At 48.0% G+C, this 26,475-nt stretch overlaps 2 protein-coding genes across 10 annotated transcripts in view; both read right to left on the reverse strand.

Annotated features, from left to right (window-relative positions):
* The window catches only part of TMEM63C (transmembrane protein 63C), a 112,230-nt gene extending 102,812 nt beyond the window's left edge, over positions 1-9,418 (reverse strand). For all 4 annotated transcript variants that reach the window (XM_033107837.1, XM_033107835.1, XM_033107834.1 and 1 more), the window contains exon 1: positions 9,288-9,418. The gene's annotated coding sequence lies outside the window, so the exon portion shown is untranslated. The remainder of the gene's footprint in view (positions 1-9,287) is intronic.
* On the reverse strand, positions 8,866-24,962 carry CIPC (CLOCK interacting pacemaker). 6 transcript variants are annotated; one of them, XM_033107840.1, is made up of 5 exons: positions 24,379-24,459; positions 22,007-22,115; positions 18,049-18,235; positions 15,421-15,590; positions 8,866-12,342 (listed from the first exon to the last, which is right to left on the reverse strand). In XM_033107840.1, exons 3-5 carry the CDS (start codon positions 18,182-18,184, stop codon positions 11,449-11,451), a joined length of 1,200 nt encoding a protein of 399 aa, XP_032963731.1. In that variant the 5' UTR covers positions 18,185-18,235; positions 22,007-22,115; positions 24,379-24,459; the 3' UTR covers positions 8,866-11,448. The 6 variants fall into 6 exon arrangements, with proteins under 6 accessions (XP_032963731.1, XP_032963732.1, XP_032963730.1 ...); XM_033107841.1 differs by lacking the exons at positions 22,007-22,115; positions 24,379-24,459 and adding an exon at positions 24,622-24,962; XM_033107839.1 differs by lacking the exon at positions 22,007-22,115 and having other exon boundaries at positions 24,379-24,525.
* Positions 24,963-26,475: the final 1,513 nt, after the last annotated feature.

Raw genomic sequence — 26,475 nt, forward strand, 5'->3', positions numbered from 1 at the left:
CCCTTGTCACACACACTGCAGCTGGATTAACTACGTATTCTCATAGCAACCCTCGAGATATGCTTTATTACTACCTTTATTTTCCATGTGAAGAAACTGAGGCACAGAGGTTATATAACTTGCCCAAAGCCTGTGGGCAGAGCTGGGATTCAAACACAGGCTGCCTGCTTCTGAAGGTATCCTTTGAACCCAGACACTAGATTAGCTTTCTATTGTGGACTATTATAGACACCCAAATCAATTCCCTGCTGAAATGTAACAAGGAGTCAAGTTTTCATTCATTAAGTCATTGATTGATTGATTCATTCATTCATTCAACACATTGATGGAGCACCTACTATGCAGTAGGCACTGGTGGATACAGAGAAAGGAACTAGGCTCAGCCTCTGCAGCCTCACAGAGCTAACAGTCAGCAGCTTCAGGTGGCTCTGCAGGTGAAAACAGCTTCAGGTGGCTCTGCAGGTGAAAACAGGCTGGCTTCAGGGCCTACACGGTGAACCTGGTCCCTCTGAGGCTGATGATAACGGGCAAATTGTCCTGCATGAAGAGTTTCTTTTGGAGGCTGATGGTGGAGGTCTGAGGACAGTCCAGGCTGGGGACCCTACCCCAGGGCTCAAGGATGATGCCTCGCCAGGGAAGAAGACCTGAGCTATTTCTGGGCCGCTGCCCTACCAGGCAGTGTCAGGGTGCCTGCAGGAGGGGACCAGACACTGTCAGGGGGCTGAGCACAGCTGGGCACAGCTCCACACCCACCCTTGGAAACCAGGGCAGGAACCAAAGACCCTAAAAGGGAGTGGGCTCTGAGGAGAAAACACCTGCCAAAGCTCCTCTGGGACACATGGGAATATAGAAGCCTCCAGAGGCGGGACCACGTTTTAATTTCCTCCACACTGAAGGCAGAGTTAACGCCAAGCTCTGCAGGCCAGGAGCAGGGGGAACCCCGAGCCGAGAGCAGCGGAGAGCGAGTAGCACTGGGAGGCCTTCCACAGAGGAGGCAGTCCCTGTGTGGGCTCCTCCTCAGAGAACCCATCCCTGAATGCTCCCTTCCTGGCTGCTTGAACTCCCCCATTAATATCTCCTTAAAAATAGCAGTGCCCCACCCCAACTCCTTTCAAATTCTGGGAGGGATTTGCTTGAGCTGCCTTCTTTTTCTGCCTGACAGCTAACTGAGGCAGCTAGTTGAGCCAGAAGTGGTCTGAATGGGGGGTTTCAGATACAGAGGAGGGAGAATGGCATCCAAAGCATTAGGGACCGTGAGAGGAATGGCGGCCCTGCATGAGTGGCGGGAGGGGTGCCAGCCTGGGTAACTCCTCCAGCATGGGTCAGGAACTAGGCCTCTGATGGGTAGAACTGATGGGGAGCGGGGGGGGGGAAATGGGCGCTCACATATCCCCAGCCAGTAAGGGGCATCGTGAAAAGATCGCCATACTGTGAGTCCAGAGTACCCACTCATTCTGCCACTGAGTCTGTGTGTGACCCGGAGCAGGTTACACCATCCTTGGACAATGGACTCACTCTTAGACTTCTCAAGATCTGGACACCCTTGGGGCATATTGCTTGGGTGACCCCCCAAAAGGGGCAAGCATGTTCTACTATGTCCCAGACTCCACCCTCCCCACTGTCCAACACAGAGCTACCCACACCCTTCCCCTGCCAGTGTGGTCCCTGGAGGCTTCTGAGTTTGGGATCCCTGAGAGGCTAAGCTTGGGATCTGAGTTCTAGTCCCCACTATGCTCTAGATATGCTGTGTGACCTTCCACAAGCCACTGGGTCCAGTCTGGCAAACCTACTGAGTGCCCTGTGCTGTGGGTGCTAGAGGGGGAGGCAGGAATAGTGCACAAGAGAAAGCAGCCAGGGGTATGACTTCAGAGTTAGAAAGGCAGGGGAGGTGAAATGACATTTGATTTTGATGGATTCCCAGCCATCAGAAGTCATCTGCTGCAGGGGAAGGACTGCTCCTGATTTTTACTCAGCTTTTGAGGATTGCTTGCCTGGTCCAGGTGCAAAGAAAGCTCTGGAACCCAAGCAGGCAGCAGTGAGGCCCATCCATCGAGCCCGCCTGGCAGCTGAGGCCGAGAAGTCCCTCGCACGTGCTGGGTAATTAATAAACAGGGGTGGAGGGTGGGGAGGACGACGGCTCACCGGAGAAAGGATTTAATTAGCAACGCTTTCAGGAGAGAAAATTAAATTACAGGAGACAATAGTACCCTCCTAGGAACACGAACCCCATAAGCTGATTCCTCAAGCCCCCGCTCACGCCAGGGCCGCAATGCCACTGCCACGGCCCCACCCCGAAGGACGAAGGCTGCGTGGGGCTGGGGCTCAGATTTCGCTCTGGCTGCGCTTCCCAGTCGCGCGTGGCACCCTGGCACCCTCCAGGACCCGCTGCAGTGGCTCGCGCCGCCGGAAGGGGGCGCCCCCGGGCCGTGCGCCCGGCTCGCCCGGAGCCCTCACTTCCCCAGCAAAAGTTGGGACACCCGAAAGGACCTGGGGCGAATCCAGCCCGGAGTAGAGCGGCTGCTGGGTTTGTTGCCTGGCTGAGCGACAAAGGGCTTCGGGGGACAACGGGCGAGATCAGAGCGCTAGTGCTCTGACCCCAGACTCATCTACGCTTCAGAGAAGTAGGGAGAACCGGCCTGATCCGGGGGATGGGGGCAGGAAGTGCGAGGACAGGGCGCCTTGTCCACACCCCGGTCCCCCCTCATCTGCTTTCCGCGCATCACCTCGTGGGAGGTCCTGAGCGCTCACGACCTCCCCCTCATCCCTGCCGCCTCTCCGTGGCAGGCTCTACGAGTATTCCCAGTATTCCCCCACGCCACCTTCTTTCTACCACCTGGGAGTATTTTTGTTTGTAACAATAGCGATCATTCTTCAGCCCCGCTAGATCCAGGCCGCCTGATGAGTACTTGGCCCAGGGAAGTCCACTGAACCGTCACCACAGCTCTGTGCCTTTGACTAGCCCAAATCTGCAGAAGAGGAAACGAGTTCAGAGAGGCAGAGAAAGTCGCCCAGGAACACACAGCTGCTAAGTGCTGATGTCGACATTCACACACCATTGGTCTCTGAGCTCTTCTCTAGTAGAAGTGTCAATTTTTGATACCCAGTCCCTAGCACCCAGCCTCTCACATAGTAGGTGCTCAGTAAGGATTTGTGGAAAGAATGGCAGGTGCTTCCTTGTTTGCTAGAGGAGGTGCTCCCAGAATTTAAAGGAGGAGTTGTGGGGGGCACTGCTATTTTTAAGGAGACGGTAATGGGGACTTCAGGCATCATAATCAGGCCAGGGTAGGGGGAGGTCCCACCTCCCTGAGAATCTGATACGATTCGTCTGGGTGTGCCCTGGACATGGGGATTTTAAGAGCCCCCCCCAGAGGCTTCCACTGTGCAGCCAAGGCTAGCGCTTCGGCAGCAGAGGTGCCTGAGGAGGGCAATCATGGGAGCAAGGGTGTTGAGTTCACCAGACGCAGGTGTGGAGGATGGATTGTGTGGGAGGCCAAGCCAGGTCTGAGATCAACGATCCTGGCGAGGGTGGGGCCGACAATCCCTGATCCTCAATAGCTCCCCACACCCTGGCAGTATAGCCCTGAAGTGGGGTGAGGCCTGGGACCGGCTGGGGAGAGCAGCTTGCCAAGTGCTCGGTAGGGTGTGTACTAAGGAGAGGCTCTGTTCTGGGTGTAGCAGGTTGCGGGAGGCAGGCAGGGAGCTCGGTTGGTTTGCTGCTTGCTGCCCTGAAGCACAAAGTGAAAGGCTGACCTTGGACCAAGTCCAGTTCAGCTAGCCCCATCCTCACTCCTCATACAGCTGCACTAACAGTCTTACGATTACCGTTTATTGAGTACCCACCGTACGTGGGAGGCCACTATACTAGACACTTGACACACAAGGCACAGTCATCTTTTTAGAGCAGTAGTAACCTAACAAATGAGGAAACAAGGCCCAGAGAGTTTATATAACTTGCTAGGATCACAGAGAAACCAGATCCAGATCCAAAGCCATGATATTTCCATCTCACCATGATGCTTCTACTCATGCTCTCTCCTTTGGCTAAAACTCTGCTTCCCTTCTCAGCTTATCTAAACTCCACCCTCCGCCAAGGCTGAGCTCAAATCTCAACTCTCTTTGAGTTCTTTTCGAGGTCTTGGAGCACTCTGGTCTGGAGTTAGCACTGGATACCAGGCCACACTCCCTTGTGTTGCTACTGTCCCCGTGAGTCATGTTTCCTGGCTCAGCTGTGATCTCCAAGGCTGGGATCACATGTAATCTTCAGTAGGTCCTGGGTCTCAGTAAGTGCTTGGTGCTGCCAGGGCCAGGACTAGGGTAAGGCAAGCAAGGTGCCTCCTGCAAAATGTGCTCACGTGTGGAGTCCTGCAAATGCTTCTGCTACCGCAGCTGAGGGAAGGCTGAGGAAAGCAGACACAGGTGCTGTTGTGGGTGAGCTCAGATGTCTGATGGTGAGTCACCAAACCAGATAATCCACTTCTGAGAACTCTTAGTCTGTTTGGGTGTTGGGGTGAACTTTTCAACTAATATAGTGTGCTTTTATCAACACTTCTGTTCTCAACTAGTAGATTAAAATTACGGACTCTTGCCCTAATCAAAGGATGCTACACCCAAAGGTTATCAAAATGTTAATCTTTAAAATGAAAGAAGTGAGAAGGACATATCACCTTAACCAGGTTTACACACCCAACTTTGGATGTATAAGACCCAGTGAGACCCAAACCATTAAAAGGGTGATTGACTAATCAATTGTCATTGCTACCCTCCCACTAGAATATAAGTAGGGGCCATGTCTGTTTCATTTACCTTTGTGTACCCTACAAGTAGCTTAGCACCTGGGACACAAATGTGTTGACAGCTTTATGTATTTTACTCTGAAGTGACAATGATAATGACAATGTTTGGTCAGGAATCATTAAAACTTTCAGGAGAAGTGGAAATGATCAGGGTTTAAGAATAAAACTTGGGGTGTGTGTGTGTGTGTGTGTGTGTGTGTATGAGAAAAACTGAGCATTGAGGACCATATGTCTGAGGATTTTTAAAGGTGTGGGGACAGAGTCCCAGAGAGCACTTTCCAGGCTCGGCCTCATGTGGAAAGGTGCCGGCTCGGTTATTAGATGGTCATCAGCTGTAATCAAATGGCCCGCTGTGGCTGGGTGGCCATCAGCTGTTACCGGTTAGCCATTAGCTACTAATATAACTGCCGTGGCTGAGCTAGCAGGCGCGGATTGCAGTTAGCAAGTGGATTGGGGTTGGTTGGCAAAGAAACGGACAGCAGATTGTGGCTCCTGCTTCCTGTGTCTCCAACCCAGCCGCCAGCGAGAATATAGTGGCATGACTCCCCTACCTATGGCTCCGTGGGTGTTCCTTTTTGGTCTCACCATATCCTGCGTTCTTATGTGGGGAGTGGGAGCTGAGACCTGCAGGGTCTCCCACGTGACACCCCCCTATCCATTGCTCCATTGCTGTTCCTTTTTGGCCTCGCCATACCCTGTATTCTTGTGCGGGGAGCAGGACCAGAGACCCTGCATGACAGAGGGTCTCTAAAGTGGGACCTACCCTGAGGCATGACCTGTGCTGTCAGGTGCCTGCTCACCTCGGACCATGTGGTCCCAAGAGCCCTTTCTTCTCACAATTAAAATAAAATAAACGTGGCAGAGACATTTACTACTCAGTGAGTGTTCTCCCGTGTTTCCCAATCCCCTGCAGCCGGTGGGGCCAGGAGGCCACTCCTGTCACTGCGATGTGACCTGACTAAAACAAGCAGCAGCATTAGGAACCTACTAGCTAAGTGGTAACTAGGAAGGGCTTCCGCAGTGTAACTGAGGCTTGGAAAATGCTTCAAGAATGAAAGCAGCACATTCTTCCAAATACATCTGAACTAGACGAGCATGGACTTGGCGACTTTCCAAACGGCTTTTGCCTTAACTATCCTGGCCCCTCGACCTGCGGAGTGAAACTCGCTGTCCAGACTGCTTGTAACCTGGTGCTCGGCTGTAGGTATCCGGGGCTGCTGGTTTGGGCAGCTCACTGCCCTTCGTCTGTGTGTTTTGCTTAAGCAGACACTCACTTGCCTTTCCTGAGCAGCCCAGTGACAGTGGAGGAGAAGCCCAAACGAGTTGCTGGGGAGCAACGTAAACATTCCCTAGGAGGACCACATGTCCGGAACCAGGCTTTCCTGCATTTGTTCCCGACGATGCACTGCCTGCTGAGGATGCGGACTTTTATCTGGGGCTGTCTTTAAGCTTCTTCTTTTCCCCTGACTTCGGCCAGTTTATTAATTGTATAAGGAGTATCCAGAAATGGTGATTTCAACCCACTTCGCTGTAGAGGTATTATGGTTTTACCATCTACTACACATAGTAGCATATCCTGTTTTCTCTGCCGTGCTCTCAGCCCCCAACGAAGCGGGGGGGGCTCCAGGCCAGGCACTCCCCATCTGCCCACCCAACAGTGGAAGTCTTGTGGGTGCCCCTGGGGGACAGAGGCCCTGGCCCGCCTCTCTTATACATTGACCAGAACTAGCGAGCACTCCTCCAAAGCCAGTGCAATTCCTGAGTCTAAGAAAATTAAAGGCAGCTATATTTTTACTGTCATGCTCTCCAGCCACCCAGAAGGCCTCGCCGCACACGCCAAGCATGTAACCTGACAGGGGCCCTCAGGAGGGCTGGTCTCGGATCCTGCTTTCAGTTTTTATTCCTCTTCATTTCCTAACAGCTTCCACCCACTCGCTGTGTTAACTTCATACTCCACAGGCTTTTCTCTCTCACTCACTCATCTCCTTCAGCTGCTGTAATTTGAGGCAGGAACCATACAGACTGTTCTTTCAAGCAACTCTCTAATATCTTGCATAACCATCCCTTAAGAAAGAGAGAGGAAAGCCATGCGTTTTAAGAAAAATGGAAGAATTCTGAGAAGCAAAGTGGTTGGACCCATAGAAATCTCCCTTCAGGAAACCAGTCAAAGAATGGGTTGAGATCGTTACTCTTCCCTTTAGTTGTAAATGAGATTTTGGTAAGAGAGAGTCTTAATTATTCCAAGCAAATGACAACCTTTAAGGGGTGGAATGCCATCCCTTGGAATTCCTTGGCTGGGTTTGTGGGTGAGGAGGAGCAATTTTAAAACACCGTAGAGAAATCCTTTTTTTGCACCTCACCATAATCTGTGGATGTCAAGTGGACAGCAAGTATTACTCCCCTCCTCTTATGAGAAAGGGAACGAGGGTAGCAGAGATGAAGGCTGCTTCCTGCTGACTTTCTCCCCAGACATTCTGATGGCATTGTGTTGCTCACGCAGACCTCTTCTCATCTCTAATCTCTCGTGCTGTGGGTGTGACACCCAGCAGGCTGGGACCAGAATCAAGTCCTCACAAAACACCAGGGCATCTACCCAGGCTACAACTATTTACCTGAGAGATAATGTTAAATCAACGTACAAGGCTCTTTCTAACACATGCGGAAACGTCCTCCCAGGCTGTGGGGAGAGAAATCAGGAAGGCGATAAAAGCTAAATGACACACTCTCCAAAACATAAAACCAGTTACATCCTTCCTCTCAGGTGAAAGAGCTGTTTGCAGATGACTGACTAGAAAAGGCCATGATGTGCTTTAACCTCGTCATTCTCCTTGGGGGCTACTAATTCTTTGAGAGTAATCTCTTATATGGGAATTAGTGAATCCATGTCAGCTGCAACCAGGTAATCATAAGAAAGGCAAAGCCAACGCAGACTGGCAAAATGCTCCTTCCAGAGTCACCTACAATACGTCAAAAATCCGACAGAACACTGTAATAATGAAACCATCTTACCAGAGCACTAGGAACGTACTTTGTAGGGAGCCCAGATTTGTTTTTTTTATTTTATTTTATTGATTTTATGGCTCACCTGTTAACACACGAGAGATCTTACAAACGGTTAGAGCTAGAAAGAAGCAAAGAGAGAACCAGTTCCAGTTCTTTAGTATTCAGCTGAAAGGAGTGACACCGAGAGAGGTTCAGCGACTTATCCAAAGTCACCTAATTAATGAGTAACGGATGTGACAGGTCTTTAGCCTCGATCACACCAGGTGACCATCTGCGACGATGCTGGTGAAGACGTGGGTTAGACAGACATGTTCCCACACAGGCGTCTTAGCTGGACACCATTGCCACATGCAGGAATCATGCTGGGGGCCAGGGGCCACCCACTGCGTAACTGCTCTCCTCAGTGCTCTCGGCTTCTCTGGATCCCAAAAGGTACAACGTTGTCGGGGACAGAAATCATGCTATAGAATTAGACTATGGCAGCCCTGTAGGCCCTTAACGGAGGGTAAGTTTTCCTTTTCCTAGAGTCTTAAAAATCCTGGGAGGGGCGTCCTGACTGGCAGTGGGGAGCAGGGAGGACTCCACACAGCTCCCTGATGAGACTCTGAGTGAAACTTGAGGAGGACAGCGTCAGGAATCAACACTCAAAAGCGGGGAGGAAGGCTGGGAGGTGGACCTGCTACCAACCTCTTTGCTGTAGAGAGAACTGCACTTAATGTGGCTCTAGTTTATCCCAGGAGACAACTGTAGTGGCTTTGTCATTTGAAAATGTTATTTGTTAAAGTGTCAAATCAGATGGACGAAGTCATCGGATTGTATTGTCACTCCTCCCAGCCTACCCTACGGAAACCTCTCCAAGACTCTAGGGAATGCTGCACTCCTCGTCTGCCCTAAGACTGCCTGCATTTCCTTGTAAGTGCACTCTGGTGAAAGTCAGAACGGTGAAGTTCCACAAGTTCAGCATCTAATCCCAACATGCCCAAGTGACATGAGGACGTATGTTTAAACTTAAATCAATACTAAGGTCTCACTTCGTATTTTTAAGCAGTTATAAGTCAAAATGGCCAAGTAGTTTTCAAGTAAGTGACTTTTATTTTTCTCTGACATTTCACAGTCAATTTCTACAAAACTTCATACTTCCTCAAAATAATTCACATTTGGTAAGTAAACCTCTAACGAATCCATAGCTGGAAAAACACTTCAATATATGCACGAGAGTTACATTTCTGCTGAAGGCATCAAAGTCAGACAAACTATAATCAATAAAAAGCAATGAGTGTAATAAATTACAGTGTCATTAAACTCCAATCCCACAACCAATTCAATCAGCAGCTTTTTCTAGACGTGTTTCAACACTGCCAACAAAATCTGCCAGAAGTTCTCTGAAGGGTTGGTTTGAGCTACGTATGGCTTCTCACTTTCAGAAAACAGTCGCTCTGCAGCACTACTTCACACCAGGTCAAATCATGCATCGCTAGGGCCACTACTTACAGCCTTGTGCAACCAACAGAGGTCTTTCTGGTCAGCTCCAAGGTGTCTCCGTTTGTCGATCTGGCTTCTGGCCCCAAATGTCTGCTCACTTCAGTGGATTCTCCTTCCAAGATCTAGCTTCTCTGCTCGGCTTCACCTGCTTACAGCTCCACTAGGGAAGGAACGCCCATGCTAAGAGCCTAGAGAGACTTTCAGCACTAAGTTGTAAGATCAGAGAAGAGCTGGGGGTGGTGCTGCTACTCCCTGCCACTCAGCAGGGAGGACCAATGATGGCTTTCATCATCTTTTACTGTGACAGGAAGGCAAATGCAAGCCTTAATCTAGGACGAGTCCAAAAGGCTTATAGTTCCACAGAGGGTTTTTCTGATGGAATAAATGTGGTTTTCAGCAAGTTGTGTTCAGATTTTTGACACTCAGTAAGACTCATGACTGCTGCCCAGGCTGTTCTGAATGCACCTGTCTCTATAGTTTGTTGCCAAACATACTCTGCCAAAAAGGAAGCTTCTTAGCATGGTGCACAGAGCAGAGCTGCTGTAGTACCACATGGATTCAGGGGAGGCAAAGGGAGTCGGCCAAGAGAAAAGTATTCAAAGGCGCTGAGTCGGCTTAAAGACACATTTGCTCTGATTTTTGAAACTTTCATAAAGCAAATGGCAGGTAACGATTCTGCACTGATCAGGAGTCTAGAGATTTTACCAAGTTTATTTTTAAATTGGTCATATCTAACTCATACATGTGTGAGGACAAAGTGTAGGCAATCTGAAGCCTTGTGATTCTTAAACTACATTACAGTTACAACTACCTAGTAAATATGAGCATTAGCTTCTGGCCTTGATAAAACATTAAGTACGTTTTCCTTGCAGAAAAGATGAAGCTGGTCGTCCAGAACTTGTTTAATGATTTTCAAGAGGATGACACTTTTAAATAAAGGAGAGAAAGTCTGGAACTCTACTACTTCGAAATCTAGTTTACCTTTACTATGAGGCTGACTGTGTTATCAGCTGTAAGTTCTCATCACACCCTCTGTTCCTAGATCACCAACACTACACCTCTGGGTTTGCTGCCAATATCCCACACACGGAAGCAGCAGCAGATTGCTCCAGTGACTCCACGTCACTGTGCAACATATGGGACAAACACTCTGGAGGTGAAAATTGTTCAGAACGTTTTCCAATTTTTGTGGGCTTCTATTTCGTAACCTCAGGGTGACTTTAATCCCAAGTCTATCAAGCTTAATAATTTCTTTCCTCTTTTATAGAAACAAGAGGAGTAAGAGGCGGCAGCAGAGGGGTAACAGATACCACTCTCTCAGGACCCCTGAAGCTATCTTTAAGATTTTCACACATAGAACAGGTTGCACTGTTTCAAAAAGAGAGAGGGGAAAAGCACAAATTACCAGAATCTTCCAGCTTCTGACCAAGAGATGCTAGCCATGTCTACCTTCTTCAGACGCGAAAGTCTAAACAGCAGTTCATCAGCTCACTCCAGATGGTACTGCATCTGTTCCATACTTTAGAACTCTGAAGTTACTTTGCCTCCCAGTTTAAGTGAAAAGAAACCTGGCTTGTGATGAAAGTGGTGAGTTAGTTCAATGTATGACCCTTTCCACGTGACTCTCAAGTTTAAGGAAACAAAGCCGTAAGTGGTTAAGTGCTTGCACTCTAAGCCCAACCTGTGCCCAAATGGCACCGATGCCTGAAGCAAAGCAAACACACCTCCTCTTACTTTTCTCTGTGACTAAGACATTCAAGGGAAGATCTGTGAAGGGATCCTTATGTCACCTACTCCCTGGCTTGCCAGGTGTCACTGTATGTTCATCCATGTCACTGCACCCTGATCGCGGTTAGTGAGTGGGATGGTGGGAGGTGACAGCCAGAAGAGCCTCCTGCTTTGCCCCGTGATCCACCTAAGTGCCTACAGGCTATGGAAAAGAGACTCCAGGACACCCCGAATCTGAGGTCCTCAGTGGAACGGAGACACAGGTAAACCGTGCATAGACCACAGGTTAAGACAAGGTATTGGCATGTGGCTTCTTAAGTGAAGTGCTGAACAGTTTCAGTTTAGAAGGAAGAGCTCTTACATAAATTTTGGGAAACAGAAGTAAGATAACAGCAAGAGGGAAAAAGAACCACTCAAGTCACAAGAAAATGTGCCTTCTGTGCTATATGTCTGGGAGATCAGAAAATGCTTCCAGGTCACTGCCAGTATGAGTGGACCCCGAGGTTAAAGACGCCTGCAGCTTGGCCCAAGCCTGAGGAGCCCTGCTTTTGGTGGCCTCTATAAACAGCTGGGTCTGCTCCTTCAGCTGGTCTAGCTCTACCTGAGTTGCTTGGTTCTGACGAATCAACTCCTTGGTTTTCAAAGTGATCTCCAGCAAGCCAGATTTGTGTAGGACAACTAGGGTATTCTGAAAGCGCCTGTGTTTGCTCTGCCGCTGCTCTGAGAAGATATCCGGGCTGCAGCAGAGGTGCTCTGCGGCCCATAAAGGTGAGCTGTAATTAGCCGACAGGGGTGAAAGGGGGGAGCTGCTCTCTAACCCATGCAGAGTACTGTCTGAGGCGCAGACAGGACTGGCGGGGGAAGCAAAGGTCAGACTGGGAGCTTTAGCCACGTGGCTGCTGGACACCGGCTGGAGAGTTTGTGGACTTCCTCCTGCCACCAGAGAGGGCACACCCTGCAGAGCTGAGTCCTCAGCAAGCTTGGCGCTGGGGGGCGCTGGAGTCGGGGGACGGGGTGGCACAGCACCACTCTTGGTCGGCTCACTGGCACACGAGCTGGGCCCCAGTCTCTCGGTACACATTTTCTTCCTCATTCCACTTTCTGCTCTTTCCTTTGGGCCGAAGGAAAGGCCCCTTTTTCCTGGGTGTGGGGCAATTTTCGTGTAAGAATTCAGAATAGGCAAGTAGCTCCTGGAGTCCGACTTTTTCTCGCCAGCGTGACGTGGGCTGACAGGAGATGGTACAGGTGGGTGAAGGAATAAGAGCTGTGGCTGTGCTGAGATCACTTCAAAGGAGGGCTGGACAGTCCACGACTGGAGCTGGGATGAGCTGCTGCCCTGAAACAAAGGAAAAGAGCGGCTCTTTACCTGCGGAAAGGAGACAAGTCCGAAGCTTCTCTCAAAGGGCAAAGCAGAGATGTTTATAACAACTTCAAGCCCAGAGCTTTGCTCCCGGGTGGGGTAGCCCCTCTCAGGAACGTCACTGGAGAAGCGAGTTGAAAGTTCATTTGGGTCTGATATCATCCTTTTTCTTTTAACTTTTCCTGAGGGAATACTGGAGGAAGTACCTATTTTTATCCAAGTGCTATCACTCAGAAAACGAAATTGTAGGTACGTGAAGTAATGATATAGTTATCTAAGGTCACAACTGAGGCAATAAAAATATGGAAAGTACAATTTTATGGCGTGAAAACGTGCTAATCTCAAGACTATAAGTGTGACTTCACATCAAAATTTATCTCCATTTAGTTACATCTGGAACCTCTTCTACCTGAAAACAACTTTTGATTAAAAAGTTACATATGGCCAGGAGTCCAGAGCCCCTTTTAAAGGCAGTGACACTCACCAACCAAAAACCTTTCACAATAACTGGTGCTTATTACAGGCCAGCACTGCGTGTGATGTTTTACATGGGTTGTCTCCATAACAGCCCCATGAGGTAGCTATCATTTCCCTTCACAAATAGGAAACTGAGGCATAGAAAGTTGAAATAACTTGCTTTAAGTCGACAAGCTAGTAAGTGAGAGAGCTGACTGACTCTAAAACCCATCCTAACCGTTCTGCTATGCTGCCTGTGTTATATTATTCCTCAATTATACACTTTTAGTTTTCATTAAAGTCCTGATTCAGATACAAATCTGATAAAGAGGCATGGTTACCCATTTCCACTATTTAAAAGCCAGACCGGTTCCAACCTGGTCCCAAAGACAGGAGTGTCGCGGCTAGACAGACAGCGAGCCCACGCCGGGTTCTTATCCTCGGTGGGTCACTTCGAGCAGAAGAAAGCTCTCTTCTCACAAGCACACCGCTGTGCACACATTTCAGCTTCCTGGATGCCTGGCGAGGCACGTTAGGCCAGCTACAGTTCATCTCCTGCGCCCAAGGTGGGAAGGCCCGGAGAGTCCATCCTGGAGCCCTCTTGGTGTTCGAATCTACTCTGGGATGTATATAAGCAAGCAATGCTAGGCCTAGCAACCACACTTCCCTGCCGGAGGAGATCCAGAATCAGGCGTCTTTCAAAGGAGACATGGCTTAGTCCAGCTCCGTCAGAAGCAAAATGTCAGACTATCCCCTTAGTCATTCTTGCTCTAAGAGTGGACCTACAAGGCAAACGGATCCAGAAAATATCTAATCCTCTGCTTTCCTCAGATGGTTTCCCTGGATTCTTCCTAATGCTGCTGTGATGCCCACTGTCCCAACAGATACTTAGCTTACTTGTTCTAGTTATTAGATGTTACAATATATTATTCATGTTGAATCACCTGAGGGAGTACGGGATAAGATGTTAGACTCGGACAGGCTCTCAGATCATTTCCCATAAAGCCTTCATGTTGAAGATGAGGAAAGTGAAGTCCAGGGTGGTTAAGTACTTGACTGTGTGCAAGATCACACAGGCGAGTGGCAGAACTAGAATCAGAACCTCAAAAGAAAAGTACCTAAAGCCAAGCAAGCAGTAATCAAGACGTTACACAATATGCAGAGATTTAAAAAGTATCCCATTATCTTAATTTTGGAGTGTGCTGGGTTCTAGCATGTCAGAAAAAAAGAAGACGAAACTCCTAGACTACTCCATTAGGTCAGCCTGTCCCCAAGCCGCCCATCTCCTGCTGGAGCCCAGAAGCCTTCCTGGCAGGTCTTTGTCCTGAAGGATGCAGCTCTGCTGGAAAAGCATACTCACTACTCAACTGCGGACTGTTCTCAGCCCTCTGGAGCTGCCAGCCTCACCTATAGCAAAGAAAGCATATAAACACAGGCTCACAAGGAAGGGTAACACGGGAGCCAGAGAGGAAGGCAGGTAGGAAAAAAGCCAGGAGAAAGGAAGCCCTGAGAAGCATCACAGCGCTGGTGGGCCTGGACAAGCTCATCTGGGCTCCATTACGTGTCTTTATTCTCTCTCTTCATTTCAACAAGCAGAGCTGTGCTTCCCGCTGAGATGTGATTTGCCAAGAAAAAATCTTCAAATTCTTTTTCCAAACTCACTAGGTTGCCTTGTTGAAAATCAGTTTGTGTTCCTCAGAAATAACTAGGTAATAGTTAAGATGTTAAGGTTTCCTGTCAGGCTACAGACATGTATGTTCTTCTCCCTAAGGCGGGAAGGTCAACAACATAAGGCCAGATTTCCAGTGTCAGTAGCTTCAAGCGGCCTCGTCAATGGACCCATGGGAGAACTGATGTATTTTAGAGCAAAGGAGGGTAAGGTTAAATGTTCTTTAACCCAGTTCATATGACTAAGTTCTGTTTCAAACATGGGGGCTTAGCTTAGGTTTCCATCTGAATCTTTTCTTTCACATCTAGACAATAACCACATATTATTTAAAGTTATATAATAAAGCTCAAAACAGGGTATTTTTCAGCAATGCTGGGTGGACACTTCTGGGATAGCCATACCTAAACCAAAGAGCGGCTCTCTCACTAATGACATGCCTTTGGCTGATTACTAAGAAAACGCTGAGAATGTGACATGAGAAACATGGAAACCGCCTCGACTTCTTAAACAAACAAATACATCCTACATTTCTAAATTTCCAGGGCATTTCAAATTAAAAAGAGATTCTTTTGTTTCTACCCTAAGTTCTGCCACATATTAGAATGCACTATAAAAGGCTGTGACATTTCTGCTTGGTTCCTTTCTGCATGACAAAAGAATTCCGGGGACCCTTCAGACAAACCAGGCATACAAAAATAATCTTTCTGTGTGGAAAATGAGAGCACATATCACAATTCTTATAGTCCTTTTAACAAAAACACTGTCAGTAGTTGAAAGGAAACCTCCTCTCCCCGGACAGAAGTCAGCATCAGCGTGGTTCTGATGGGCTGCTTCTAAACTCTCTCCTGGGCAGAGCGGAAGGGCCTCTACGCATAGGACGCTCGGGAACGGGAAACGGCACAACGTCAGGAGACATCGCTCCTCCTCACCTGTTTGACCAGCACGTTCTTCATGACGACCATGGGGGGCAGGGCAGGGCAGGCACTGCTCGCAGCCTTGGAGTCCTGCCTTGGCCTCTCTTCCCGGCTCCAGCCCATGGCACTCAGCATGTCCTCGGACTCCATCTGCTCTGCTGAGCTCAGGCATTCTGAGCTCCCATCTGGTGGGCAGAAGAACGGTCAGTGCACTCAGGCTCTAGGCTCAGGGCTCTTAACCAGGGCAGCCGTGGATGCCTTGGAACTGAATCGAACATTTGTGAGATGGGTTTTTGTGACTTTTTCTGAGGGGAGGGTCTTAAGCTTTCATTGGATCCTCAATGGGATCCATACTCATCACTCTCACCCCAAAAGATTAAGAATCACTGCCTTAGGACTTCCTTTCTAACTCTGTTACAGACAAAAGCCTGCATCAACTCGGGTTCACGTGCAAGTAAATCATCAGCAGTCCACAGGAGAAATGTACTGAAGGCTTCAAAGTTAGTTTATTACTTTCAAGAATCTCTTGTTAAAGGGGAGGGGAGTATGTGTGTAACCTGGGGCTCTGGGCACTAGAAGGTGGAATTATAATAAAAACACCACCAATCTGTAAACCTGAAAACTTACATCCATGCTGAAATTAAAATACCTTCTTCCTAAGTTTTCTAATTGTAAATTCTGGATATGTTCATCAAAGCCGAAGTTTAAAAGGTGTCCGTTTGTGTTGCTCCTTCCTCCTGGAGAAGCACCTCCTGTGCTGGTGTCCTAAATGCATGCCGAGTGTGCCTACTGCGGGTCCTGCACAGAAAGAGACCCTCCAAGGCAAAGAAGACGAGGTTGCTCTATGTGAAATCCATACAAAAAGGACTTAATTAGCTACCTGCTAGAGCAAACCCAGAGACTACTGCAACCCTGCTATGGAGGAGTCTGGGGTACCCTAAATGCCCCCCAAGAATCTCGGCAGAATCTGGATGAGGCAGACTGGAATGTGGCTTTAATTTAAATGAGTGCAACTGTCAACACTTGCATTTAAATCAGACCTCCAGTGACACTGTTTAGAAATTATGGATGTTGGGGTCCTCCCCTCCATCTACTGAATTGATTTATCTGGTGCCCAGACAGGTATATTTTAACAAAGCACCACAAGTTATCCAAATGTGCATCTCTAGTGAAGAACCATTAGGCCAGGAACAAAGACTTCAGAAGCAAAGTGCATACCTGGTGCCTGGATCTCGGTTTCTAAATGCCTTTCTGCATGAAAAGGAAACCAGGGTTCCTTGGATTCCAAGTCTTTGCCAGGGAAGATACAAGATGAGCCTGGACATCTTATCATCCCAGAAAGCAAGGAAGTCCTCAAACACAAATGGGGACACATCAAAAAGACACAGGGACTTTTTATCTAGAAGGGACTCCCAATGGCCAAATCGGGGACAACTGGAGTATTGAAAACAATAATGGTGAAGGACTGACCAACTTATTTTTACAAAAAAAATTCCATGAATCCACAGTGATACGCAAAAAAGGGGGTGAGGAGGGAAAATGCTTCTTTACAGAAGAATGTCAGCTAATAAAATATACAAGAAGTAAGCTTAGGAAACAATGCTGAGAGATAGAAAAAAACCCAAAGGGCTGCACGTCGGCCCTCCCTTCCCCAGACTGTCCTTATTCTAATTCCTCGGTCGGTGGGTACTCTGTTCCTCTCTGAGCAACAGTCTATTTATAATTTGGCTTCTCACGCAACATGCCTACAGGGAGAAAATAAACTAATCTGAGGATGAGGCAGTTTTAGTGTTCCTAACAGCTGCATTTCTCACTGTAAGTTAATAAATCAACCGGATGGACTGATTAGTCTCTGTGAGGCTGGGTAACAAATCTTCCTCTAGGAGAGTACTCCAGCTTAGGATGTTGGCCTGGCTAGATCCCCTGGCATCACCCCTCTGCATTCCCTGGGCCAAAATGTTGACGCTAGAGCCATAGTCAAGCCACTCCCCTCAGACCTGGAAATAAAAAAGAGCCTCAGCACAAAATTGAGAGAATCAATGGGTACGCAGCTAGCCCTTTCAGGTAAAGTTTAAGACAAACTTGTAAGGAAAATTGTTCTACTTTCTTATCTCTAATAGATACTCAAGTTTGGAATTGGGCCAAGGGGCTCCTAGTCCAAATATAAAACGCACAGATACTGGGAGGATGGGCTGCAGACGGGAAATGTGTTTAAACACAGCCAAATTACTTTCTTAGCAAAAAGGTTACCTTAACAAATTTTGTATTACTTTTGTTTAATTTTTCACATGCAGTATTTCTTTCCTGCAATGCCACTATTCCTATGAAAAAAGGAGCTAAGACAACAGAATTATGAGTATTCAAATATTTTTTTCCAGGAACCATTTGCCAAAGTTGAAAATGTAAGATTTTAAGTTGAGCATCAGAGTTGAAAAAAGATGTCAAATCATTCCTTCAAACTAACCCCATGGTGACTGACGGGTACCCTGCCATGTGGCATCAGAATTACCATTTTAAGAGATCAGATAGTTATTTATTCTGTACATGAAAGCTTCCTATCCTTCTCACACAAATGAGTTTCAGGGAAAACCTTTTTCAGGCAAATCATCCATTACAATATACAAAGAATGAGGTATTTTTAACCTGAAAATCCAGAGTCCTTATCTGACTCAGCAGCTGCCATGCCGAGTTGACGCGCCACTTTTTTCATCTCTGTGCCTTTGCCTAGTTTGGCCAAGAGTCTTCTGGGGCTCCCTCTGGATGAGTTTTTCTTCTCCATGTTTTACTGGGCTGGAAGTGGATTCACCACTACTCTTTCATCTGGATTGTCCTGTGAAAAACAACAATTACATAAGCTGTCAGTGCCTGGATCGCTGAAGCAGGTGATCCAAACGGTGAGTAAAGTAAGGGCAAAGAACACTGGCCTCGCCCTCTTCCTCTGTATTTTCTCAGAAGTCTCAACTGAAAAGGCTTCAAGTTTACTAAATAGTAGAAGGGTTTCCACCCAAAAAGAGGTTCGCTGTCCTCTCTGTGCCCTCTAATTTCATTACAAATTCAAGGCACACAAACCACATTCAGTAGAGGCTTTGTAAACTGCTAACAAAGGGACATGTGATGAGGCTTCTGGAGTGGGGAACTCACCCTGCTCCCTGAGGGCGGAGAGGAGGCCATGCCCATCTCGGACAAGGCTTGCTTTCCCAGGACACACCTGTGAGCTCCTGACTTATTACCACCTCCCAAGTGTGGCTTCCCAAATTAACTTTTCACTTCTTTGGGTGAGGTACTGAACAGAGTAAAAACAACTCCTTACATACGCACACTACTTTTTGGCTTAAAAAGCAGTTTATGCAGAAAGAAAGTTACATATAATAGTGCTCTGCTTCTATAAAAGCCTACAACATTATTTCTGTTATTTCACTTGAGCCTCACAACGTCCTCCTGTCACTATCCCATTTTACAGAGGAGGACGGTGAGGCTCAGGTAAGTTACACTTGGTCATTTAAAATATTTATCAAGTGCCCACTGTGAACCAGGCACTGTGCTCGGACTGGGAATCAGGGTGAATTGAACAAACATTGTCCGCAACCTTCCTGGAAATGAGTCTAGAGAGAGACAGACATTAATCAAATAATCACACAATGAATTACTATTTTTGTAACAGATACGGGGAGAGCCCAGCAGTTCGGAGGGACAGGGAAGGGAAGGGAAGGGAAGGGAAGGCTTTCCTGAGGGAAGTGACATGTAATGGGATCTGGAGTTAGTGGGAGTCAGCCCCGGAAGGGGGCTGGGTGGGGTGGAGTGTGAAGGCCCTAAGGGAGCCGAAAGGCCAGGGAGGCCAGAGCAGTGCAGAGGGTAGAAGGTCATGCCCTGACATGGTGGGGGCAGCAGGGGACAGACAGGCAGTGCCCTATCACCCAATTTGTAAGGATTTTGGCTATTAAGAGCGATGGGAAGTCGCGGAAGCATTTTAACAGAAGAGTGACAAGATCAGATCTGCATTTTAAAAGCACTTTGGATGCCAGGCTGAATGGAGAGGCCAGAGTGGCATTGAGATCATCTAGGTGCCGCTATACCACTTACTACGCAGTCCAGGTGAATCAAGGTGAGGGCAGTGGGGATGGAGGAAGTGAGCAGATTGGAGACATACTTAGGAGGCTGACTTGACAGGGCTTGGTAACTGTTTGCTTAGGGGCAGGAGTACATGGCGGAACCATTTTCTAAGCTCGGGAGCCCAAGAAGAGCATGGAAAGGATAGGATGGGGTGGCCAGGCTAGTTCAGTTTAGGCCATGTAGGGAGAAGTGACCGACTATGGGTCACATGAGTGGAGATGCAGGGTAGGCTGTCACATGTACATACTGGGGGCCCAGGAAGAAGCCTAGATTTGCCCCAGTGACACATAGCTGATCCACAGCAGATCTATAACAAGGCTAACAGGGCAAAGAATTACACAAATTAGCCCTTCAAAGGGCTGGCAGAGGCTGAAAACTTTGCAGACATTTTAACAAGGCCATCTGAGTCAGCAATGAATGGCAGCTGTAAGGCTGGCATGATAAGAACACAAAAGAGGACGGACACGTGGCTCAGTTGGTTAGAACTCGAGCTCTGGGCAATGGGGCTGCCGGTTCGATTCCCACGTGGGCCAGCGAGCTGCACCGTCTGCAACAACAATGAAGTCAATGAGCTGCCGTTCGGCTCCCGGGTGGCCAGATGGCTCAGTTGGTTGGAGTGTGGGGCTCTCAACCACAAGGTTGCTGGTTCGACTCCTCGACTCCCGCAAGGGATGGTGGGCTCTGCCCCCTGCAACTAACAACTGGCAACTGGACCTGGAGCTGAGCTGTGCCCTTCACAACTAAGATTGAAAGGACAACAACTTGACTTGGAAAAGTCCTGAAAGTACACACTGTTCCCCAATAAAGTCCTGTTCCCCTTCCCCAATAAAATCTTAAAAAAAAAAAAAAATACAAAGGATACGACAGGGCTAAAGAGAACAGGGGGCCAACCAGGAAAATGACAGTAATAATGAAATTGGGTGGGTGTTGGTCTGAATGTTTGAAATCCTAACCTCCACAGATGGTGGTATTAAGAGGTGGGGTCTCGGGAAGATGCTTAGGTCGTGAGGGTGGAGCCCTCCTGAGTAGGATTAGTGCCCTTATAAAACAGGCTCCAGAGAGCTCCCTGGCCCCTCCCACCATGTGAGGACACAATGAGAAATCTGTGGCCCAGAAGGCCTTCACCTGACCGGCACCTAATCTGACTTCCAGCCTTTAGAACAAGAAATAAATTCCTGTTGTTTATGAGCCACCCAGTCTGTGGTATTTTGTTATATTTTGTTATAGCAGCCCAAGCACGCTAAGATAGTAGGTGTAAGCAAAGCCTGGCGATATTTTAATTCACAATCCACTCACAACTCCATCCATTTGTCCTTCTGAGTGCAACAGAGAAACACAAGCCCCCTGCCACGCAGCACTGTCAGTGAATACCCTAAAATGCCAAGACTGAACATTTCTGCTAATACAGGATCTCCTGAGGAACATCAATTACTCCGGAAGCAGAGGAGGGATTCAAAATAAAGTCAAACAGATGACAAGGATGCTTCGAGCAACGCTCTCGCTCATATTTTTGCGTACAGAAGTGGACTAATGGGAACACACGCTGATCTGAATGAGACTGAATTTTAAACACAATTCCGGGTAAAAATTATTTTGTACCATGTCAAACTCATTGAACAGAACTGGTTTCCCCATTCAATCCATGTCAAATCAAGTACTCTTTGACAGGTCACAGGTTCAGCCCTATGAGCATAAGAGATAAATGACACTGTCATATCTTGTAGAGCACCATGCAAAAGCAGTATCTCTTATTGGATGGCCCCAGACAAGTGCAACAGCATGGACAATGCAGTTTAAAAAGTAGACTAAAATGTAAAAGTGTATCTCTAATTAAATCAGGATCCTTTTGTACAAAACCCAGCAAATGTGCACGATTTCATTTCCCTGAAATAATACTGTCTGAAAGTGAATAGGAGGCTTCTTCCAAATGAAGCAGATATATTATAGCTTGTGGATGGGCAATCCGACCTATTCAAGTCTGATCCTGCTGTTGATTTAGATTAGGAAGGCAGCTCATGTTAGGTGCAACTAATTAACAACTTAACAAAGTTTCACGTCTTACTAAATATGGGTTATTTTATAGGTATTTTAGGTGAAGCATCCCAATTTCGTCTTCTACAATCCTGTGACAAGAGAAGGAAGGTCTTGCTGCTGCTGTTAAAGCGTAGTCAATGGAGCTACAAAAGATACACAGGAGTTTATTCTGGCCCATTGAGAATGTGCAGGACAATACTGATTGTGGAATCCAAATATGAAACATTGACAAATGTGTTAAAAGGAGAACAGATGCTAAAATTTTAAATCCTGGGGAATTGGCAACAGTTGGAAATAAAGAACACATAGTCTACTTTAGAATAGTAAATTAACTACTTTGGACGTTAACATAACTAAAAATATGAAAGCCTCTGTCCTAAGTTCTTTTTAAGCAGCAGAAAGCCTTAGTGTCCCAGGGAGATTCAAGTAGAATGGCTACTGAAGGGCTACACCCCACCTTGACCTCTCTTCTCTGAGAGACGCACTTCCTTCCTGGAAGTAGCACCGCGGACATCAATTAGCTGGTGAACAACAGAACCACTCATACACAGTGCCAGATGAAGCTCCTGACAGAAGAGAAGCAGAGTGACAGCGTTTACTACAGGTGCGCTCAAATCCAGGGCAAAGTCTGCAAACCGCGAGACTGTTTTCTTCCTCGGTATTTTTACAATAAAGCTAGATGCTCATACACTGACTAGGGGTTGAAAACGGGTTACCAAGCTCTTACCCACTTGTGCCATCTCTGTTTCCTGGCACAGACTGAAAACCACTAACACTGCTTTACAAACATCTTAGATCCTTATGTGTCTGACTCTGCATTAAAAGGACTCCAACATAAGCTCCCCAAACTGTCAGAATTGACCCTAATTGGGTATCTTATAAGAGTGTATGTAACACAGAATCCAAAGGTTCTCAGAGAGAACAGTACGCACTAAAACTTATAAAGGAAAGTGAATATAAATATAGAGGTTTACATAAATAGGTATAAAATTCTAACAAGTACTCCACAGCACTTGGCTCTTCTATTTTTGCGCTTCTTACCTTAGAGTGTAATTATTTGTCTCCTCAACCTCGAGTTGTTTTTTCATTTTTGTGACATCAGCACCCAACAATGTGTGAGGTACTCAACAGAATAATAAATTCCTACACATTTTCTGTCCTGCTGAGTCTCACTAACAACCCTAGCAGTTTAGCTGTCACTGAAATACCTGAACAGCTTGAAGGTCAAGATTCTGCATTTCCGAACACCGTGGTCACCTTAAGATCTAACTTCCAGGTGTGGTCTCCTGCAGGAAGCAGATCTCTCATGTACCCCTTATCGTAAGATGCAACGTCAGGGATAAACCCATCAACCAAATTAAGGTTGGTCTAATCCACAATCTCTATGAAGATTTAGGCTTATAATAAAAAGGAGACACAAGGTTTACAAGGAAAGGATCTGATATGTTACTCAGATCTCTCCTTTTATAGGTACTTGGCAACTTTCCTGAGAGCTCAAGTTTCTTTTAAAATGTGTCACATGTATAACACGCATGCATGAACAAAGGTGTGAGGAGAAAGCCAAAGCAGGAGCTTAAATACAATAAAAAGACAAGGCCATAAAAAATCAAGACCTTACCCCCAGAAAACCACAAGGAATCCCAGTTAGAATTATGAATACATTATTGGGTTTTCTCTGAAGTAATTTTTCTTGGTCTGCACATTTGAAGATACCAGTCTGGGGGAATGTCTGTGTATTTTAACAGAGAACACCTCCCCCCAGTCTACCTAAATCTCTAACACTCATCTTCCCTTTCACATCTATTTTCATTCTTCAACTTGGCTGCAAACTCATGTCAAAGATCCTGAACCCTGATCCCGTACAACGCCCCCAGGTAGGGCTCAGTCCACTCCCCTCTCCCACAGAGGAGGTAAGATTAGAGAACTTCCCTCAAATCCCGGGCTTCCAGAAGGGTTCACAGTGACTGCCCACCTCCCTGTTCACACCAGCCCACACTGCATCTGTGCCAGACAGCAGGAGTACCCTCCAGGCATCCACCTGCCTGCCAGCTCAGCAGGGCAGAACCGGGCAGACCCTAGGACTGTGCTGTGACTGGCATACCACCAGCCTCCCAGGGCAAACGCCCAGGCAGTGCGTACTGCCAGGACTTGGGCAATAACAGGGAGCCTGTGCCCTGGGCCTTGGATCAGAGCTTCCCCCGACCCACCCACTAAAACTACTGACTCCTTACTTGGCACTGCCCACCTTCTATCCCACCTCCTCATCCCCTGGCACCACGCCTGGCCAGCTGGCCACCCAAGGGAAATAACCAGCCAAGTCGGTGACGGCAGGTTTCTGGAAAAGACAGCACACCTGTGCCCTGGGCCCAGAATGGAGCGAACCCCCCTCTCAAACCGGAGTCCCAGGACCCTCCCCAGGTTACAGCTCCCGCACCCGCTCCCCCGCCCCATTTCCCTGCTCCTCTGCTCCCGGTCCAGCAGGCCTCCAGGCTCTCCCCCGACCCCCTCGCCAAACCCGGGAGGGTGTTGCCCTCAGGGCTAGACCAGGGCCCACCCGCCTTAAAGGTCTTAGCCTCTGGCTCCTCCCACAAGCCCCCCGGCCGGTACAGAGCCCCCTCCGCACCTGTGATTCCTTCTACCCCGCAGTCCCACCCTTCGCAGCCAAACCAACTAAACGGGGGAGGGACACATATTTGCCCCCCTCTGTTCCCCGAAAGTCCCGGCTCTCCCACTAGCCCACTTCGCGTCCTTCCTCCCTCCCCTCCTCCCACCACCCTTCCCCACGTTCCCCGCCCAGACCCTTTCCCCGCGTGCCCAGTCCATTCTCACCCAGGGCCGGGGTCGCCGCTCCAAAACCTGCCCCGCGAGTCAGGTAGCGCATGCGCGAGCCCGGCCCCGCGGCTCCATGACAACCCCGTGGTCGCCGAGTATCGAGCGCTCCCACCAGCTTCCCGCCCCTTTCTCCTCCCCCCGCCTCCGCGGCGGCTTCCGCCAGCCACGTGACCCGGCTCGTCCGACCCGCCACCATGGAGACTGCTCGCCGTTCTCCTAGAAGGGCCCGCGGAGGCGCACGGTGTTCCCGCCTCCGCCGGAAGGCGAGTGCCGCCAGCCTGTCAGAGGGCGCAGGCGTCCCGAAGAGGCCGGCGCTCTGGAGGGCGGACGTCTCTATGGTTGGTTCCCCCAGCCCTGCCGCCATTTTGAGGGGGGACCTTGAGTCCGGAGACGTTGGGGCCTTTGCAAAGGCAGGGTTTCGAGAAACTGGCTTCTAACCGGGCAGGAGGTGTGATTCTCCTGCGAGAGCGGGTGGAGGTTGGCCGGGGGAAACGGCTTTCTCGGTTTGGACGCCGGGACGCCGGTAGCGTTGGGGACCGGGACAGGCCATGCCGGCTGGCACGCGAGCCCGTGGCGGCGGCGTGCGGCGTGGGAGGCGGGCCCTGACCGCCCCGTTCGCCGATCACGTTTTTGCCACGCCTGTCGCGGCGGTCGGTGTGCGTTCCCTACTACCTCTACGGACCGAGCTCCACGAGGCGAGGACGCAATGAGTAGTTGTGTTGGGTCGTTTCACGTCATTTTTGATGTGTGACTCACTTGGTCCCGTGCGACTGCCCGAGATACTGGGTTTAATATGATACTGTTTGTCTTGCCAGCCCTTGGTGAAGCGTGGTGGTGAACACGTGTAACAGCTAAAGAATAAAAGGGTTTGGGATCATTTGAAATTGTGATGCTTTGAATCAGTGACAGTTACTTCTTCGATTAGGAAATCGTCCTTCACTGGTGGAAAAGGCGACACTGGTGAAAAAGGCGACACTGGTGAATTGTAGAGGTGGACAGGAGGCGGCAAGTTCTAGAGCTGCCCTTCCAATAGGGTAGCTACAACCGTGTTTCTCCCCAAATAAGACCTAGCAGGAGAATCAGCTCTACTGCGTCTTTTGGAGCAAAAATTAATAAAGACCTGGTCTAATATAATATAACATGATGTGATGTGATATAATATACCGGGGTCTTATATTAATTTTTGTTTCAAAAGACGCATTAGAGCTGATTGTCCAGCTAGGTCTTAGTTTCGGGGAAACAGTAATCACGAAGGGGGTATTGAACGAATTAAAATGAAAAAAAGAAAATTCAGTTTCTCAGTCTTACAGGCCACATTTCAAGTCCTCAATAGCCACCTATAGCTAATGGCTATTATTGCACAGCCCAGATTATAGCACATCGCAAGCATCACAGAAACTTGTTTTGAACACCTTTGGTCTAGATGACGAGGTGGGGAAATTGGCCCTATGTTGGTAATCCCAGCCTTTCTAACCGCGGCTAGGTCATAGTTAATCACCTTAGTCTTCCAAACGCAGAATTATCTAATGCTGATGCATTGCTAGGTATGAATATTTATTTGCATACACTCTACCAACAGTAATTGAAAGCCTACAGCGTGTAAGGCTTTTGTTTAGGGGATACAGGGAGTGGAAACAATAGTTAACAATTATCCAGTAATTAACAGCCAGGCAGTTTTACATGTATTCTCTTATGCCTCTACAAATTTATGAGGTTGGTTTTATTTATTACCATTTTTACTTTATAGATGAGGGCACTGAAGTGATCCAACTGCTAACCCTGGGATCTTCACCATTGCCCTATTGCCCCTTTTTGAGGCAGAAGAAAACACTCTTTGCCTTCAAATACCTTAGAATCTGATACAGGAAATAAAGACATGCTATAATAAACAGTATGAGAGAATGTGATAAATGCCAGGGGATTCTGAACAAAATTAATAAAATTCAGGGAGTGAAAAACTACCCTTCAGCTTGTTTTTCCTTTGTTGTTGGAGGAGGAAGAGACCAGGAGGGAAAGCTTTTAGGACAGATAAAAGTTGGAATTACAGTAATGGAAATGGATGAGCTCATAATGAATACCAGGCAAAGAGAATAA

Source organism: Rhinolophus ferrumequinum, chromosome 6 (genome assembly GCF_004115265.2).
Source record: "Rhinolophus ferrumequinum isolate MPI-CBG mRhiFer1 chromosome 6, mRhiFer1_v1.p, whole genome shotgun sequence".
In the NCBI taxonomy this organism is placed as follows: Eukaryota; Metazoa; Chordata; class Mammalia; order Chiroptera; family Rhinolophidae; genus Rhinolophus; species Rhinolophus ferrumequinum.

Excerpts from the sequence above, each read along its gene's own strand:
- CIPC (XM_033107841.1), bottom strand. The coding sequence starts at position 18,184 with ATGGAGAAGAAAAACTCATCCAGAGGGAGCCCCAGAAGACTCTTGGCC. Across the intron at positions 15,591-18,048 it reads TAAGGACTCTGGATTTTCAG|ATGGGAGCTCAGAATGCCTG; the intron begins GTTAAAAATACC and ends TCTGCCCACCAG. Across the intron at positions 12,343-15,420 it reads AGAACGTGCTGGTCAAACAG|GGCAGCAGCTCATCCCAGCT; the intron begins GTGAGGAGGAGC and ends CCTTTGTTTCAG.